Source organism: Colossoma macropomum, unplaced genomic scaffold (genome assembly GCF_904425465.1).
Source record: "Colossoma macropomum unplaced genomic scaffold, Colossoma_macropomum, whole genome shotgun sequence".
Taxonomy (NCBI): Eukaryota; Metazoa; Chordata; class Actinopteri; order Characiformes; family Serrasalmidae; genus Colossoma; species Colossoma macropomum.
This window is the reverse complement of record NW_023494807.1, coordinates 15310187-15330725: the sequence shown is the minus strand read 5'-3', so window position 1 is coordinate 15330725 and position 20539 is coordinate 15310187. Positions and strand designations below refer to the sequence as shown.

At 36.8% G+C, this 20539-nt stretch overlaps 2 protein-coding genes across 5 annotated transcripts in view; one reads left to right on the top strand and one right to left on the bottom strand.

The window, feature by feature from the left end:
- The window catches only part of camsap2b (calmodulin regulated spectrin-associated protein family, member 2b), a 74079-nt gene that overhangs the window by 14220 nt on the left and 39320 nt on the right, over positions 1–20539 (bottom strand). For all 3 annotated transcript variants that reach the window (XM_036556116.1, XM_036556115.1, XM_036556114.1), the window contains exon 4: positions 2540–2620. In XM_036556116.1, coding sequence (XP_036412009.1) covers positions 2540–2620 — 81 coding nt within the window. The remainder of the gene's footprint in view (positions 1–2539; positions 2621–20539) is intronic.
- LOC118796951 (sterile alpha motif domain-containing protein 9) lies at positions 879–15049 on the top strand. 2 transcript variants are annotated; one of them, XM_036556112.1, is made up of 3 exons: positions 879–969; positions 3929–4009; positions 9405–15049. In XM_036556112.1, the coding sequence occupies exon 3, from the start codon at positions 9449–9451 to the stop codon at positions 14444–14446; it is 4998 nt and encodes a 1665-aa protein (XP_036412005.1). In that variant the 5' UTR covers positions 879–969; positions 3929–4009; positions 9405–9448; the 3' UTR covers positions 14447–15049. The 2 variants fall into 2 exon arrangements, with proteins under 2 accessions (XP_036412005.1, XP_036412006.1); XM_036556113.1 differs by lacking the exon at positions 3929–4009 and having other exon boundaries at positions 881–969.

Genomic DNA, 20539 nt, shown 5'->3' with positions numbered 1-20539 from the left:
AACTGCAGCAAAGGCTGGGGTTCCGGAATGAGATCAGACAAATGAGATGACAAAAAAACAAAACAGAAGTGAGAAGAGGGCATGCTGTTAAACTGGACCCAAACATCGAAGCAATTTTCTCATGACTTTTTCTTTCACGGACTAACTTAAAGTAATGTGTAGCAGTTGTTTTCAATATCTGCCATACAATAAAAATATCATAAAGCCAAGTAAACCATCAGTAAGTCAATCAAATCAAAGTACTGTACTGAATACAGAATGATTCTTGCATTAAAGACAGGTATTTACTACAATGCATATATAAACACATTACTTTATGGCTATAAGAACTTGCTTTTCTTAATGTTGCTACAATGGGAGCATTCAGGATGTGGCTTGTCCAGGAAATGTTGTGAACGTACTGTAATAAGGGCGGGGCAGTCAGGGCAATTCTTAACTCTCACCATAATTAGTACCATGTTCAATTTTCAGTGCAAGCCACTGCCAACTGCATCTACAGTTAGCTACATAAATAATAGCAAGCAATAAATATATTTTTTCCCTCCAAACTTGCATTTACAAATATAGATAAATATAAAGTGTTTTCAGGCTTCAAATTGGAATTGTTCACTCTCGTTCTTAACATTTACACGAGGCTTGAGGCATCAGATATGAAACAAATGATAATGTATTCAACATAATGCAAACATAACCTTTATTATTTAAGTAGGATTGTTGTGAACTTGCATTTCCTAATGTAGTTGCTATGTTGGTAACAGGGGTAGAGGTGTCCAGAATGTGCTGTGTATCGGATGTGGTGTGCACAGGATGTGGTGAGCACAAACTCTGTGTGAGGGCACAATCGCAATGTAATAAAAAGCATTTTCAGCATTCGTTGTGACGCACTACCAACTGGATTGTCAAGTCTGCTACATCAGTAACAGCAGCATCAGAAGTTTTTGATTTTCGTCTAGACTTTCTGACACACAGGTAAGATTTTAAAAATGCATTTGATATTTATTGTAAGATTGTTATAAATAATTGTCCAAACATAACTAAAATTTTAGTTAATTTTAATTGTAATTGTAGTTAGAAATGATTTGGGCTTGTAAAAGCTATAGAATGTACAAAAACACCATTAAATAGCTTCTTTGAACTAAACACAGCTGGTAGAACCATTTAGAGCCGTTTATCATTCCATGGTATTGTGTCTAGATTGTCTTTAGAGTGACAAAGGTTTCAACAATGCTTGATGTACTCTAGTTATTTTCTACCGATTTAAGATACAAGACAACAAGACTGGAGAGAACTCTGATATAATGGTTTAAACATGTCACTCATGTTAAGTACAGCAGTGGTTTCCAACCCTGGTCCTGGAGTAGCCTATCCTAAATTTTTCAGTGATTTTCCTGCTCTAACTCATTCCCTGAAATTCAGAAAGGGTTTGTTAACTAGCTGAAAAGTTGGCTCAGTTATGACTACTTTTAATTCTTGTCCGCACAGTGAACCAAGTCTTGAACTTGATATAAAATCATTTTCTGTAGTGTTGCTTTTCAAGCTATTTAAGCTTTCTTTATGCTGCACTGCTTTCAAGAGGTTTGAGCAATCAACCTCTTTGTCAAGGTAGTTCTTAACTGATAATAAATTGTGTTTTTGTACCTTCATTGTGACACTCTACTGACTGGATAAGTAGTCAGCCACATTAATAACAGCAAGCATTAACCCCTTAATATCCCAGGATTATTCCATACTAAGGCTTATTATTCAACAACTACGGGGACTTCAATGCAAACTGGCTGAGCTGTTCTTAGCTTGTTAAGGGTATAAATGAGTCACTCAATTTTCCCTACTTGCATTTATAAACAGATATACTTGAAATGTCTAAGAGAATGCATCTGAAAGAACTACAGGTATGAGTCACTTCTCCTTTTTTACAGTTAGTGTGTGTCTGTTCACCACCCAAAAAGTAAATAAAAATCTTTGGTTTTTGGTGAAAACTTTGAAAGGTCTCACCTGCTCTCCTGCAAAATTAATAAAAAATTACCTGATATAATTGTGTGCATAAAGCCTATTCTGTGTCTTAGTTTCTAATGGATTGTTTTCTTCCTGCACCTGTTTAAATGTTTTACATTTTCTTGTATTTTATTTTTTCCCTAAAGTACACTAACACATTTTATGTGGTTTTATGTATGTTTTACATAATTCATTTTAAGACTAAAATACAGTGAGGTGAAACAAGCATTAGATATATACTTTAATTTCTTATTTTATATAATATCAGTGTATATATTCACTTCACATTAACACACAAAATTTTATTTGAAAAGTCGCTCCCCGATTGCCCCTAGTGGTCACAAGTCATTGCACATTAATCCCAGTAAACATAACCATAACGGACACCGGTAACAGAGTCTAAGCATAGATCTAATTCAGTGGTCTAAGTTTCGATTAGTCTCCATCACTTGTCGCCTAATACCTGCCCAAGTGTATCATAAAAATTGATTATATAAATATTAACTGTGCACTTCTCATGTAAAGTTGTCACTGCACAGATACTCACCTTTTGGGTTGTAGGTTTGACCTCAAGTGTATTTCTTGTTGTCTGCTCTTGAGCCAGGATCTCTCTCAAGTACTCATTTACCTGTAGTGAAACACACACAAATCCAAACTAAGCAATAAATTGTGTATTTAAACATAAAACTGATACAATCTTTGCTTGGAAACCTCTATCTTTACATTTCATAGGTCCACAGACAATATACAGCACAATATACAGTACACTGTATTGGGCAATAACAATTTTGGTTATGTTCCAGCACAGATGAAACAATGACTATGAAATTGAACAGAAGAATATTATCTTTAATTTGACTTGCATCTTTTTAAGTTACATACTACTATTTATGTCATTTAAGACAAATCCAAAAATCAAAGTGTAATAAGCAAACAGGCAAAAGACCACAAATTTAGTGCAGCAATCTTTTGCTTTTTTGTGAATTTAAAATGATCCATAAAAGCTCACTAAAACGTGCTGAGCACTAAGTGTTTAAATAGATCTTTTTTGAATAGCTCAGGTGAGCTGGGCAAATTGTCTACATCAAAAGATTTGTTTATTGATCAATGTACCCAAATAGAAAGGTAAATTTCTTTCTCAGCTACAAAAGACAGGTTGCCACGCAGATAATGTGACAATGTGAAAAATGCATGTGGCTTAATAGGAGCCATCAGAAACTGTAGCCTACACAATATTTCAGGATACCCACTCTGTAAATCAAATCGTACATATTTCAAATCTTGCATATTTCACTTGAATGGATAGTTGGACATAATCAAATTAGTAAAGTGATTGTAATGCTCATCATGAATTTGCAGCCTCATCAAACATGCAAACATGTCAATAAAAAGGTTAACATTAGGGCCGCCCTTAACAGTTCCATAATTATCTACATTATTATGCCTCACACCATAACCCCTAACCATAACATTTAAACGACCCATTTGAGGGCCACACAAGGCGTTGTCCACATATTAAGTTCCTAATATCAAAACGACATAACTTTTATATCACTTTTCTAACATATGTAGCCAACTAGTAACTAGCTATTCAGCAAAGCACATGTGGGAGTTGGTATGTCGACTGTGTGGAAGTATTTAATACTAAAGGAAGAGAAAAGTACAGCTTTGTAGATTTTAAAGGACCAAAAAAAAAACAAAAAACAAAATTGAGATCATATCAGCAGTGGTTTCACACCATATCTATCTGCTGGCACTTTAAATATGTGTGTTTCTCATACTGTTTTCTTGAATAAAATACTGAATAACTGAAATAAAAGAGTGAATGCATTTTGGTTTGTGAAATAATTGCTTGCTGCAGTACTATTCAAATTAATATGTGTTTAGATTTATGCAGTAAAACATTTTAATATGTTATTCTTGTTCCACCTACAAGGTGTCCACAACAAGTATGTGAAGAAATCAGGGGTGGAGAGAACAGGCACCAGGCAACTTTACAGAATCTTAGTATGTTAAGGTGGGTTTTTTTTCATCAAATGTGCATTGTGTAGAAAATCATACTATCAAAATATGTTTGTATAGCATTTTTAGGAATTTAATAGAAATAAGGTGAAAGAAAAAACATAAATATTAACAGAAATATTTGTGTTTCTAAAGTAAGAAATGGTTATTCCATGCTCACTTAGGGCCTGTCAGATCATGCCATGGATTTCCATATACAAATTCAAGCAAAAAACATTCCATTCATTCAACTATGCAAAACTTTTTCACAAGTTTGACCCATCAGGTTTTAAATCACATCTTAAACACAGAGGGTCCTTCAGGTTTTAGATGTAAATAAGATGCATTCCGCCAGCATGTTGTTCATGAAACGGCATATGGGCCCAAGTGCATGAGTTATGCAGCATGTAAAGCCTTTATGCAACACTTCACAAGACCACACAATTAGTAGACAGTCCGATGTGCAGTTTCCTATTTAGCTACAGTACAATAAAACAATGTTTCATTTTAGATTAATCAGTTTAACTTTAATAAATGTCATCTTTGAAGAGGTTAATTCAGAGCATTAAATCTTTCATCTTAAATATAAATGTAGATTTCAAAATTATTTTTGCAAAATTTTAGTTTTATGGTTTATGTGCTATTCTTACATTTGTTTTGATACTATTCATTTGTAGCTTTAAAATAGTTCTAAAACACTTCATAACTAGTACTAATCTCTAATCTCTACGTTCCCTTAAACTTATGTTATATGTCCACTTGCAACTTTGCGAAGTCGCATCCTAGTAATTTTAATGGAGCGTTCTGCTGGACCCATGTGGTGCATAACAGTCAAAATCTGTATCATAGCAAAAAAAAGTTGATCACATTTCAACTTCATGCAAATTGGTCAAACTGCATTTAGCCAATCTAGCAAGTAAAGACTGTTGCTCGTTGCCAAGGGCAAATATAAAACTTTCTCTAAACGTAGAGAGGAGAAACAACCACTCTTTTTCTCTTCTTTGAAAGACTTTATTGGCAGCTTGTGTGGACGACTGATGCCTTGAAAAATCTAAAAATTTAAAAAGCATAAATCTGTATTTTAGTGTCATAGTGAGCTTCTGTGTAGCATTAAAACAAATAGGGTAGAGCAAAAAGAGTGTATCAGATCAGACTGTTCTCTGTTCTCTAAATTCTTTCATTTCTATAACAAAAACAACATAGAAACTCCCACCAATGGTGCCCACCAACTGCCTTTTTTGAAAGATCAAATTTCACTTTGACAAAGTACACTGATCTATAAAATAACCTGCTGAGGATTTTTTTTTACATGAAACTAATTGATCTCAAATTAAATATTATAATTTGTGTTCATTCTGAATTAAAATTTCAGCTCAGTATAGTGAGACATTATAAGCAGTAAAACTCAGTATTTAGGATATAATTAATTGTAACAGTGGTAGACGGAACCAGACGCTTGCAGCAGAGGCTTGGGTTAAGATCTTTAATGCCAAAGGCGTTGCCCAAAATCACAATCGAAAAACCAAAGCAGAAAGTCGAAAACCAGAAAACCGAAACAGAACTAAAGGGTACAGACAGAATCAAAGTCATAAACAGAAAACGGTCATACACAGGAAATCAGTCAGGAACACAAGAGAAACACTCCGTATGCACACAGTGTGACGTTACTTCACAAGAAACCTAAGCTAAAGGCCGGGCTTATATACTAAACTAACAAACAGGTGAAAAAAAGAACAGGTGTGAATGATCAGTAGTCTGGAGAAGCTGCGCGATTACAGGTGGATTGGTTAGAGTCCTGAGTCACATGACGGAGCGAGGAGCTCTGGGAACTGTAGCCTAATGCCTGTCTGCCTGCTGCTTCGCATGCTGAGGGGCTGACTCGATATTGCAGTGGGTCTGTTTCCAGACTTCCTCGCTGCGCTTCATCCAGTCATTGACGTCGGGGATGTTCGAAGGTCCAGCAGTCCAGGGGGCGAGAGGAGGCTGATAACCAAGAATGCACTGAAAAGGTGTCACACGTGTTGCAGAGCATATTAAAGAGTTTTGTGCTATTTCAGCCCAGATTAGAAACTTAAATCAGTCTGTAGGGTTACTGCTACTAAATGCACAAAAATACTTTCTCAACTCCTGGTTTACTCGTTCGCATTGCCCATTAGATTGTGGGCGATATCCTGAGATGAGACTGGCATTCATCCCTAAATGCTCACAGAAGCCTGACCAGACTCTAGATGTAAATTGTGAACCTCTGTCAGATACTATATCCTCTGGGATACAGTATCACAAAATTACAAAAAATGTGCTCATACAGAGCTAGAGCTGTATCTAAGGCATTGGGCAGGGACTTGAATGGAATGAATTTAACGCCTCTGGAAAAACAATCCACCATTGTAAGAATGGTAGTAAAACCTTTTGATGGGGCTAAATCTGTAACAAAGTTTATAGCTATATGAGACCAAGGGCGTTCAGGCACACGTAGAGGCATAAGTTTGCCAGCCAGAAGTTTTTTTTTTTAGGTGTTTTAGTTTGAGCGCATACAAAGCAAGACGACACAAACCTATGAATGTCTTGTTTAAGTGTTTCCCACCAGTACCGGTTTAATAACAGTTGTAGTGTACATCAGGATGACCAGAGCTAAGGGAGGAATGAGCCCAGGTAATCAAATGATCACAAAATTGGTCTGGTACATAAACCTTATTCTGTGGGCAGTTGTCAGGAATGTTAACTTGTTCCAGTGCTTTAGTAATTTCATCGTCAACCTGCCAACGAATGGAGGCTATTTCCACAGACGGGGGAAGAATAGATTCAGGCTCAGATTGGAAAACAGAGACCATCTAGCTTGTCGAGGATTCAACCATTTTGCAGAGCGGAGGTACTCTAAGTTCTTATGATCAGTAAGAACTAGAAAAGGGTTAGCAGCTCCCTCCAGCCAGTGACGGCACTCCTCTAAGGCAAGCTTAACTGCTAGGAGTTCGCAATCTCCTATAGCATAGTTCTGTTCAGCAAGGCGGTTTGTGGGAATAGAATGCTATGGGGTATAACTTCTTGGGGTTACCACTTCGCTGTAATAGGATGGCACCAACACCTGTTTTAGAAGCATCTACCTCCACTACAAATAGCTTGGACGGATCTGGGTGTTTGAGGATGGGTGCCGAAGTGAACGCTGTTTTGAGATCATGGAACACGGTTTCTGCTGCTGAGTTCCAAACTAGCTATTTGGATGCTCCCTTAAGAAGGGTTGTGAGAGGTGCTGGTATAGCACTGTTACGTTACGAATGAAGCATCAATAAAAATGATGAAATCTCTGACCATCAACAAAACCTAGAAATCTCTGAAGGTCCTTTACAGTTGGGGGGATAGGCCAATTGACTACTGCCTCAACCTTTTGGTCATCCATCAAGACTCCCTGGGAGCTAATTATATACCCTAAGAAGGAAATCACTTTCTAGCAGACAGTGTAAGGCTTGGCAGATGTGTTGTACATGGGTGTCATAGACTGGTGAATAAATCAGGATGTCATCAATGTATGCTATCACAAATTGTCCTATCATGTCCCGGGGGATGTCGTTAATGAACGATTGAAAGACTGACAGAGCATTAGAAAGACCAAAAGGCATGACAGAGTACTCATAGTGCCCCCTAGTGGTAATGAATGCAGTCTTCCACTCATCCGCTTCTTTAATACGTATCACATTGTATGCGCTGCGAAGGTTTAATTTGGTAAAATACTGGGCACCCCAAAGTTGTTCTAGAGCAACAGGTATTAAAGACAAAGGATAGTTGGAACGAATTTCTTAGTAATATTACTGAGAGCACAATGATCAATACAAGGTCTAAGGCCGCTATGCTTCTTTTTAACAAAGAAAAATCCGGATGCAGCAGGCGATGTGGATGGGCGAATAAAACCTTGAGCTAACGCCTCGTCAATGTACTCCCCCATGGCTGTCTCCTCCTCTTGGGTTAAAGGGTACACTTGTGATTTAGGCAAAAAGGCACCCTCTATAATATCAATGGAACAATCGTAGGGGCAGTGCGGAGGAAGTTTAGTTGCATTCTTTTTGCTGCAAACCTCCAGCAAATCAGAATACTCAGGGGAAATTTGGGTTGCGTGAGTGGTTTCTGGGCTCTCTATTGTGGTAGACCTAACCCTAAGTTCTGGTGATGTGAAACAATTAGAAATGCAATAATCTGACCAAGCTGTGATCTCTTTGCTAGACCAAGAGATTTGAAGATTGTGTCTTTGTAGCCAGAGAAGACCTAAAATCATAGAGAATTCAGAAGAGTCAATGACTAGAAAGGGCAATTGTTCCTTGTGAAGAAAGCTGGCCTCTAGCTGAATGAAGGAAACTGGGTCCACTCCAACGGGTGTGAACAAAAGTTCTCTGTTGGATCGTCCCTCATGAGAGTGATCGAACACAGTTTTAAAAGGCATTCAGAAATTGCTCATATGACAGATCTTGCAAACAAGACCATCCTGCGGTAGCCCAGTCTAAAGCTTTCTCCAACAGACATGAAATAACAAAAGCAATCTTAGCCTGATCAGTACTAGTGGGGGAATTACTGAAGTACGCAGAACACTGTAACAAAAACGCTCTACATTTATCAGGAGACCCACCAAACTTGTCTGGTTTACTCACAGGGGATGTAAGGACCTGACTCTCACAAACTGGGTTGTTAATAACAGAAACTTGAGTAGATGTAGGAGCTATTGCGGAAACAGGGAGATCCTGCAGCTGAGCAGCGATATCTTTAATGCCAGTCAGGAGTTGAGAAAGCTGGACCTGCTGCTTGGCTTGTTGCTGGCTCAGACTGCCGCCTGACTGAGTAACATCTGCCAGCACCTACCTTGACCTTGGCTGCTAAGGACCTTCTGCACAGCCTCCATGCTAAGTATCCTGTAACAGGGCAGACGGAACCAGACGCTTGCAGCAGAGGCTTGGGTTAAGATCTTTAATGCCAAAGGTGCTGTCCAAAATCACATTCGATAAACCAAAGCAGAAAGTCAAAAACCAGAAAACCAACACAGAACTAAAGGGTACAGACAGAATCAAAGTCAGGCAGGTTGCAGCAGAATAATCAATCTTTGTCTCTCACTTACTGCAAATTGCTGATGATCCCTTCATCAACTTAAAAAACAAAACCACCTTAAACTAAAATGACACATAAATACTCAGAGAACGTAGAATTTCACAGATTTAATCACTTCACACTGAATGAGCCACTATAACCATGTGTGAAAATATGCACCCATAAAAAAACCTGTGGGATTATTTAATCTTAAAACCTAAAAGCTGTAAAATTCTTTTTTAGTAATAATTTGTTTTGCCACTAGAAAACTCATGCTGAATGACCACTTAGAAAATGCTTTACTGTCAAAATATGTTTTTAAATCTTATTATGTATTTGTTTTGCAGCTGAAGTCTAATAGGGAAGAACACGAAATGCATCGCTACAATGAATGCTGATCTTTGAAACTAGAATGACTCAGAAAATGGAGTTTCCACGTAGAGTTGAGGAGTGGACAAAAGAGCAAGTTCACCAATGGCTGTCTGAAGAACTCAAAGTAGACCAAACATGGGCTGACAAACTGTATGAGGAGGAAGTATCAGGAAAAGAATTAGTTTGCTACAAACCACGAGATTTATGTGAATTAGGAATTAAGCATGGTCCAGCTGTAAGAATCATAAACACCTTAGAGGATTTAGTAAAGTCTCAAGAGAACAAGTCAGGGACAGACATTTCTCAAACACAATCACATTCAGAGTCTCCTAGATGTTCAAGAATAAAGCATACCGAGACAAAGCCAGACACATCCTCAATGAAAACTGCTGTATCAAAGAATCAAAAGAAATCACAAAAAAAAAAAAATAAAGGAACTATGCAGAAAGATTTATCCAATCCTGATACTTGCACAACTTCAGCACACAGAAGCAGTGCAAATGAAGCATCTTCGAGAAATACAACTATTCAAACAAGAGAATTACAAGTGGAAGAAACCCTGTGCAATATAACTAAAACACAGACAACAGAAATGTGCACAACAATGACTTCACAAGGAGCAAAGAATAAGGAAGAAAGTAAGGCAAATGTTCCCTCTAGTAATGTCCCTGCTCAGGTTCCAGAGACATACCCCACAGCAGAATCAAGAGATGACTTTAAAATAAAAGTCTCAAATGCAGGAAAAGTATCAGGAATGAAAATGGATGAGAAGAAGCAAGGAAAATCAAAACACCTATGTAGTTTCTATCCATTTGACCAGCAGTCTGTCTCTCACAGATATATTGAAAACTATATTTTACCACCAGAGTCAGGACCAAGTAATCTAGTTGACCCAGTACATGAATACAAGTTTCTGGGAAGAGCAGAAGACATTGACATCATGAAGAAAAAAATCAACAAAGAGGTTTTTCGGTTTGCAGCAGGATGCCTGAATAGGAGGACAAACGGAACCATCCATTTTGGTGTAGCTGACTCCAAAGACTCTACATATTGCCATGGTGAGATTGTTGGGGTCAGTGTCAATGAAAATGATGTCATCATTGATCATTTTAATCAGGGCATCAACCGGTACTTTGAAGACAAAGCTGACGATGCAAAAAGGTGTATCAGACAACCCCGCTTTGTGGAAGTGTTGAGCAGTGACAGCACCTCATCCAGTAAATATGTCATAGAGGTGGACGTTGTCCCAAGTTACAGCATAGTTCATGGTAAAATATATTATACCCAGACTCTGGATGAAGATAATGAATGGAGGAAAAGTAAAGGAAAATCACTGTTTATTAGGGATGGAGCAGCAACCAGAGACATATGTAAAATTGGGAACCCCAGAGATTTGCAAGTTGAATTAGCTAAAGTGAATACAGACCTGAATGTTCTAGACACATTGAGAAAGGAGGCAGAAAAGAAGCCTGAAAGCAAAAGAAAATTAAATCAGGGAGAAAAGTTAAAGAATCTGTTGACATGTGGAGGTGGTACTCTGGATCATTATGATTACTACATAATTGTAATGAACAAAAGCCACTCTGACCAACTGCAAAATCTAAAGTTTCTGACTGCATGGAAATTATTCTGTGTGTTAGACTTTGATCCAGATTCAGTGAAAAACGGATCCTGTCACAGCTACAGAAAAAACAGAATTGCAAATCTTCACAGCCCAGGACAGTTTCATGGGGATCCAGGATCATTAATACAAAAACTAAACTTGTACCAACAAACCAGCTGGGTGTTCTGCAATGGAAGAGTGGACATTGATAAAGAATCTGATAAACCACTGCCTCCTAGTGAGTGGTTAATACACAGAGCTGGTGAAGTGCAAGACATGATTTCCTTCCTCTGCCATCCAGATACTCTTCCAAGAGGGAGATTCTTGGTCATCTTCCTCCTTCTCTCTGTTGTTGAAGGCATGAATGATCCAATTTTTGACACTTTCATGTCATTTTACAAGAATCTCGGGGGAACACAGAACATCATAAGCATATGCACATCAGACAGTGCATTTCAGAAATGGAAAGACTTCATCCAAATCAGAACAGAACTTGACATCAATGGTCAAAGCATCTATGAATTAGAACTCAGTGAAATCAATGGAACAATTCTTGAACAACACAACCAGACAAAAGACAGACTTTTACCTTCTGTTGATCGAAGCTCAGTGGTTCTAACACAAATAGATGAGGATTCAATGCCTGCTCTGGAAATTCTGTGCCAGAACCAGTGTGAAAATGTGTATGATGAGGAAAGTGAAGAATTTGTAAACTTTAGGATCAAAACAGAGGCAGAGTTCTACCGGGGTGACAAAGTAAAATGGTGGAACTTTTACTTTTCAGATAAAACTCCAACAAAACCTTTCATTCAGCGTGACAAATACACCCACGTTAAGAACATGATCAGATCCCAAACCAATGAGCCCACGAGTACATGTGTCATGGTGAATCTTTTTCATCACCCTGGATGTGGTGGCACAACTTTAGCCATGCATGTGATGTGGGATCTGAGAAAAGAATTCAGATGTGCTGTACTAAGAGATAACACAATCTCAAAAACAGAAGTGGCACAACAAGTTAATTACCTCATAAAGTGCGGAAAAACAGAACGTTCACGTAAAACCCCGGTCTTGCTATTGGTGGAAGACTCAGAAGAAACAGAGAACACACAAGAGTTGCAGCACTGTTTAAGGAAAATCATTGGTGAAATGGACGCTTTTGTCGTCATCTTGAACTGTGTACGTTCAAAAAGTCCAAAAGAAAAACACAAAACCAGTGTAACTGACAGCCAGTACATCACTGCTGCTTTATCAAAGGATGAACAAAATGCTTTTGAAGTAAAGCTTAAAGAACTTCAAGAAATTCATGACAAACCTGAGAACTTTTACAGTTTTATGATCATGAAAAGTAACTTCAATCAGGAATATGTGGCAAACGTTGCATATAACATCTTAAGAGATGTTGATGTTGGAAGCAGAGAAGCCCAACTTCTCTCTATCTTGGCATTGCTTAACACATATGTGGCAGACTCATCCATTTCTGCGTCACTTTGTGAGGATTTTCTTGGCATTAAAAGAACACCCCACTGGAAAGAATTTGTAATGAATAAAATGGAGCCTTATTCATGCTTGTTAATTGAGTTCCAAGTTGAAGAATATGGAGTGTACAAAGCTATTCGCTTTGTTCATCAACGTATTGCAGCAGAGTGTGTCAAGGTATTAGAGGAAAGGCACAACAGCCCAAGAGCTGACATAATCCTCAATATGCTGCACACTGACCTATTTTTTGAAAGGGGAATAGGCAAAGATAACCTACTGCAGTCACTGAAGAGCATGCTGATCACACGGCAACGCAAGACAGAAGGTGATGAGAAGGACACACTGTTTTCACCTTTGATCGAAGACATAAAATCTGGAAATGATGGACCGAGAAAAATTCAACACATATTAACTGAAGCATCAAAGAGACTTTACAAAGACTTTACAATCCCTCAAGCTTTAGCAAGGCACTACTATCTCAATGAAAGAAACTTCGACCTTGCAAAGGAATGGGCAAACAATGCTAAAACCATCAAAGAAAATTCGTACACTGTTGACACAGTTGGACAGGTCTCACGAAATGAACTAAAACATAAAATGGATAGCAAAAAGCAAAAACTTTACACGTCTGATGATTTGCAAGAATTTCTTGAGCTAGCTAAAGCTGCAATAAAAGCTTTCCAAAGAGCTCAAATCTTGGCAAAGACAGACGACAATGCTGATATTGAGGAGAGACGTCACTGGAAGCAAAACACCTACAATATATCTGGATACATGAGTGAAATTGACATTGCTATGACAGTCTTTGACATTGTGAGGAGGCTTCCACTGTTTCCGGAGAAAGACGCCATGAAAAATGAGTACATTAAGCAATTTTTTGAAGGAAAGATGCCACTGTCCTCAATTCCCATCGCTCAAACTGATGCCAATCAGAAACTTGTTGCTATTCTGAAGGACTATGAGCAATTTCTTATTTCCTTGAAGTCATGTGTGGACAAAGCTTTTGAATTCCTTGAAGTGTTCTTCACCTACACAAGAGAAAAAGGTGTGGTTGACAAAGAAAGGCAGAACAAAAACAGGAACTGGATCTTTGATCATTATAAAAACTACACCTCTTTGTTCTGTTCATCATCTGAGGAAAAACTGAGTAAACCCAAACTTAGCCTAAACATGGAAATAGAAGAATGCAGGATGTTCCTTAAAGAAAACAGAGCAAACTACTTCCCAAGAATTCTCCAACTTTTGGAGGTCCGGAAAGAAATGATTGAACCAATTGCTGAAAAACATTCATTCATATATCAGAACTGTAATGACAAATCTCTTCAGGACAAGGCAAATCATTTGCTCACACACATAATCCTGAAATTGATCCAACCAAAATCAAAAGTGGCAAAATCCGAAAAAGAACTGACTGATCTTTTGAAGGAAATTTTACAAGAAGCTGGACTATCGCATCAGTATCCAGAACCATACTATCTTGCACTGCTGTTGCTATGGCCTGGAAAGAAACAGCCTGATAAACAAATAGCTACATATGTGGAAAAGATAAGAAACGCATCTCAAAAGCAACATTCTCCCATCTTGAGAAATAGAGCCTCAATTGCCCACTTATATTTGGGAAAATCAGATGGATTAGACAGGTTGGTTTCTAAAACAGTCCTTGATGGTTGTTTCAGTGATATTTCACGGCGAAATATTGTCTGGCAGAGCGGAGACATCTTCAAGGAAAAGGCTATTAAAGAGAAGCTTCTCAGAGTAAATGGCATTATTGAGCAAAGACACCTGTACGCAGAGTATGGCAAACTACAGATCCCTGTCCGGCCTGCCTACCTTGGTGGAATAAGAAGTGGGCACAGTACAGAGAAAGTGTCCTTCTATGTAGGCTTCGCCATTGATGGACCGCTTGCTTATGACATTCAATATGAAGATAGCTAGATCATCAATATAGGGCTTGCCATCAATGGACCTTGTTGATGGAAGACACCTAGACCACAAACAAGACAATCCTGTATCTGTAATTTCCTGTATCTGTTGCACCAGTTATTTTTTCCTATGTATCAAAATAATTTCTATGTGAAATCTGTAAAATATATTGTTGAAAAATGTAAACTTTGTTCTAGAAGATATCTGTGGTAATTAGGAGAAGCCAAGATAAGGGCAACCAACTGTTAATTCTCTTCTCGCAGGACACACATTTTTGTATAATAGATGTTATCAAAATCTTTTCATATAGCTATTTTGTGACTCACAAAGTGGTAATATTCACTTACATGTATTATTGATGCTGTTATTTGGACTAAGTAGAAATGTTTTTTGGATACTTGTTTTTCTGTTTTCAGAATATGCAGTTTTGATGCAACAATGAAAACCTAACGAAGAATCACACATAAACTCTATGCAGAAAATACAGTATGAATACACAGTCTAACTCTAAACTGAATTGAAATCTACACATGCTAATCTGTAGAATTCATTTACCAATGCACTGAAGTCCAAATTTAGACATTCTATATATACTGTTAAAAATGCATATAAATAAAGCATACATATAGTGCATTTTAACACGGCTGCTGTTCATTTATAAAAAATAAAATGTAATTTCACAAAAACAAATGATCACCTTTATTTCACATTCTTTTGCATTTATTTTAATGGTTGTCACTGTTGTTATTATGGTAAAATACTGTGTGTCAGAATAATTAGTTGAACTACCAAAACTGTTGAATTACAGTAAAAGCCAGTATTTCTAAGAAATGAAATGACCAATTTACAGATTTTTACTATTATAGAGAAAACATAGTTTTACTATTAATTAATTGGTTTTGTTTGAGTTTTTACGGTTTTTTTACAGATTCTCTTTAGTGTAGTATTGCTACATGTCTATCAAATCTATATATTTTTAATTTATTCATGCAATATTTGGAGCTTGCAGCAAAACAATGTCTACTGTGCAACAGGTTAACTATATTCCAACTGCAAGATCAATATTTTTATGATGTAACAGGCTGTTCAGAACTTGGAAAACTGTTAAAAAATTTGTTAATGAAGCAAACAGGGCTTTATGTGTAAACACATATACTGTAAAAAAGTGGCTCGTCTGATCTACCTAAAAAAATTACTTAATGTGGTAACAAGTAAATGAACTAGTTTTATTGAACTTAAAAATTACACTGATTGAAATAATCGTTCAATCAAAGTATTTATTTAGGTTGAATAAAACGCATGATTTTTGCATGTTATTATTCAAAATGTCTGAGTGCTTCCATCATGAACTACAAGCCTATAAAAACATTTCATATACTACAGCACATAAAATGTGCTAGCAGTTAGGGGTGGGGGAAAAATCGATTCTTACGATGCATTGCGATGCAGACGTGGACGATTCTGAATCGATTCACAAATGTCAAAAATTGATTTTCTAAATTTTCATTGATAACTTAATGTAACGTAATTGGAACACAAAAGGCGGAACTTGGAAGTGCTGAAGTGCAGCGCCTGGACAGTCTGTGGCGGCACATAACAAAAACACAAATGGATGAGAGAGAAATCCGACCAGCACCCTCTGCATTAAAAGCTAGGTTAGGTCAGGAGTCACAACCCAAATGTTAAGAAGAGCCATTTTGTCCTTTCAACAAAAATCAAACCACAACATTTAATGTCCAATATGTCTCAGTATGTGATAATGTCCTAGTATAGTTTTAAAGAGTAATATAAACGAAAACGCAGACTTACTGTGCTCTGCCTTAAGCTTTAGCTCAGCTATAGCTTTTTTCCTCCCATCTCTGATAGGAAACTTTTCCACAAAAGTAGATCAGTTTCTTGTAAAATGTCTCTCAACATTCGACTGTTTTATGAGACTGAAGTCGCTTCTTGTTCACCAGCTTTTTGTTTGAATTTTCCCATTCCACCAGAATGTAAATGCAGCACCATTTAAGGTAGAACGGGAGAATTCTAAAGAGAATCCGATTTTGGCTTCGCAACTATTTAGTGTTTTACCAGTCTGCACGCCAGCCTTCAGCGTTATAGGGAGGTGAATTAGCAGCGTTTATGACCATCTATTGTTGAAACTGTGCTAGAACGATCAGCAGAGCTTTATTTTACTGCAAAAGAGGATTATTTTATTTTTACCTAAAAATATAATTCTGCTGTGGAGCCACAACAGGGCAGTACAAGAGCCACATGTTACCAACCCCTGAGCTAGTATATGGAAGCACTTTGGCTTCTATGAAGGGAAAAGGGACCTGGATAAGATACTATAATATAATATATAATACTATATGCAAGTTGTGTCACACTAAACTATTTTGGAAACGATAAACACAAGAAACCATATTACATGGTTCCACTCTTTTCCGTCCATCTGTGCTTGCTGCCCACCAGAGGACCATTGAGCAAGCAATGTCAAAACCTCCACCCACCTCGGAAGCGAATTACAAATTCTGTCACAACTTTCATTGCCAAGGGTTTGCGTCCGTACTTTTGCATATGTTGCACACTTTAGAGCCGAGATACAGTGTCCCGTCTCGATGATATTTTACTGACACAGCGACAACACTCTACAACAGTGAAATATATTGCACTGTACTGTGTTTAATTCTGTTCCTTTTTCTCTCGATATCAACACAGGCTTTTGTTTCAGTATCTGAGCTGACAAGCTTTCTCTCTAACCTACTTGTAACTAGCAAAGATACTTTCTCTAGATAGACAAAGTACTTTTTGTAAGTTGCTCTGGATAAGAGCGTCTGCTAAATGCTGCAAATGTGAAAAAATGTAAACAAGACCAAAACCAAAGTTATGGAATCACTGAAGAAAACTGGCAGAATAGCTGTAACGTGCTGTGTGGTCATCCATTACCACAGGACCTTATTTCACCGTAACTGCGCATTTTATTGCAGATGAGTGGCAGCAGCGTCTCATGTGCTCCAAACAAGAGCAGTGAATGAGAGCCTTCTAGTTCACTTGCCTCATTGCTTCCGTTTGATTTATTAATAAAAGATATAGGAAGTAAATTCATTATGGATTATTACAAATACTTTGCTTTAAAAGTACCAAGTCCTCACACAGTGAGAAAAAAGGAATCCTGTATAGAAAAAAAGATGCATCAAGATGCATCGATAATCGTTTTATAACTGCATCGCAGCCCTCTGAATCGCAATCGAATCCACTCGTGAGGAGCCTAGAGATTCCCACCCCTGCTTGCAGTTCTGATGTTAGTAGCTGTTAGTATTTCATTTCTTTTTATTTTGCACAGTAGTGAATGGTGCTTTTATAATTTCGTATTTTGCTATTTGCTTAATAAAGAGGTTAGATAGATTTCTATTTACACATCCAAAAAAAAAAGTATGTGTTTGCGTCACATGCAGTCACTGGCAAATTATTTTAATAACAATTTATCGCTTCTCATATTGTCATTGTGACATCTGATAATTTCGAACATCACATTTTATATCAATACAGTACAGCCCTAATGAAGAGTAACATATAATGTACAATGCAATATAAATGCAATATAAATATACAATAAAACTCAAAAAACTACCCATGCTAATCTCCACTCTTCATTCAACAATGAAATTTAACAATGTCTCAAATATAATCTCAATGTCTCTACATAGTGTTCCCACATTTCTATCAAATATATGAATTATTCATTTTTGTAGTACATTTACTAAAAAAATCAGAAACAGCTACATATTCTAATAAAAGATCCATCCTACACAGTTACTGCTATTACATAAAACTACACACTTTTGAAAACTGAGTGAGAGATGAAAGATTTCACATTCTGAAAGTACAAATTGACCAGTCACATGAACATGATGGGGACCTCATAACTCATAAAGATTTGGACTACTTTTTAAAAATTTTATATAGATGCATGAATTAAATGTAAATTTTTGCTTATTTGCCTTTCAAACAGATTTTATGATGTAAGATTATGAAAAACAAAACATTCAATCATGTCCAAACTTTTAAGTGGTAATCTGCTGTATTTTTAATTCAGCCCTAAATTCATCTAATTATTGATGCAACTTTAGTAACAGCGCAGGAATTGAATTTTAGTTACATAATACTAATGCTGTGTAATATGGACAAAAATATGATGTGCAAAAAAGAGGTTTGGTATAGCACTGACAATGTGAAAGGTAATAAATTAGGATTAAACTATACCATTTCAATGTATCACTGACTGGATATGAGGCAAGGTCACACCCTAAAATTGACCAACTTGCTTTTGCTGTGTAAAACAAAATAACTCTGAGTACTGACCCTTGTCTCCAATGCTTTCTTCCACAATTTTTAATGAAATATGAAATATAAATTGAAACATTCTTCAGTTACATTTTTTCACAAGAATTTCTATAGGTGCCAATCACTGTGACATGTTTTTGTTTGGGGAAAAAAATTCATCTCATATTTTCATCTCAAAATCTTTTTCATATGTTCATTAATATTGAGCTAATTAACCACAAAGACATTGTGGTGGCACGTTACAAGATATGTTAGATATGGTAATATGGTAACAAGTTGTACTAACCTATCAATTAAATGCTAATTTAGTGGTTGTTACTAAATAATAAGTTAGCATTTGTACTAAGGAAAAGATGTCCAGCTCTTAAAGTATAATGTCTGCTTAATCAATATATCACTGCAATTCTTTTAAATCATTATAGGGTGATATAATAATAGAGTTATTACCAAAGGTGTGGACTCGAGTCCGACTCGAGTCATAAATTTGATAACTTGAAACTCAATAAAATCAAGAAAGACTTGAACACCAATGACTCTGACTTGAGCCTCATGACTTGGAAAGACTCGAGACCCAAAGTGGAAGAAGCGCAGAGAGTCTGACTGCAGACGGGACTCTACACAGCCGCTTACTTTTCATGTGAATGGATTTGTTTCCTGCCATAAATCTGATACACAGCAGTGTCCTCAAATGTGTGGTACTGTGTTTATGCTTGACTTGACTCAAAGTGTGAAGACTTGACTTAACTAACTTGAAACTAAGTGACTTGTTCCAACCTCTGCTTATTAGCATAAAACAATGCAGAAGTTTTAGTAACATTACATGACATTAGTTACAGGCTGTGATTACAGTAAAATTAAATGGTACTGGAGGTGTAAACTTACACCTTCCATCTTGTTTCTCAGTTACTGCCTGTCACACCAAGTAACAACATCAGTTCCTCAGATTAATGAGGATAACTGCACTGAAATGATGACAAAATTACTGTATTATAATCACTCATGGTTATTCTATTACTTTTACATGTAGGCCTTCCTAAAGTGTAGTTAGGGCTGGAAAATACAACAAGTTACAATACAACAGTTAACAAAAAACACAACAGCTAACAAAATAATGTTACTCTATTATAAAGTACAAATCTGCCAAAAGGCTCCAAAATGAGTTCAGTGATGGAAACCCCCCCACATGACATATCTATATACATCATGTTTATCTTATTATGTACTAACAAATAATATTAGCATATCATTTTAACCATTTTATTAAGAACTTTAGAAATATAAAATTACAAAAACTACAAAGTTAGCATGTAATTGATGGGTAAGTTCAACTTGTTACCATATTATTACCACATCTTTACCCACTGATCTGTAAAGTGCTACCAACATTTTTTATGACTTTTTTTATACATCTTTACCAAAGCTGGCAATAATTATGGAGCTGACTATTTATGGATGGCACAGGTCAAACAAATAAGCCAATTAAAAAGTGTGCTGTGTTACTTCTGGTCTGCTTCAATTTGAAATTGCATCATTTTCTTTTAGATCATTTAGACGGTCCAGTTTTATTTCACTTCATAGTAACTAAATGAAAATCTTTAATAAAAATCACATATTGAATAATATAATACAGAATAACCCAACATCTTTTCAACTACTTCATCTGTTGTTTTAATAGTTGTTACTGCAAACATGTGCATTCATGAGCTCCTTAAGGTGCAGGTGTATGGTTTTTGTGCTAACAGCGCTCCCTGCTGGAGAAACCTCAGACTGTGATTT

Excerpts from the sequence above, each read along its gene's own strand:
- LOC118796951 (XM_036556112.1), top strand. The coding sequence starts at position 9,449 with ATGCTGATCTTTGAAACTAGAATGACTCAGAAAATGGAGTTTCCACGT.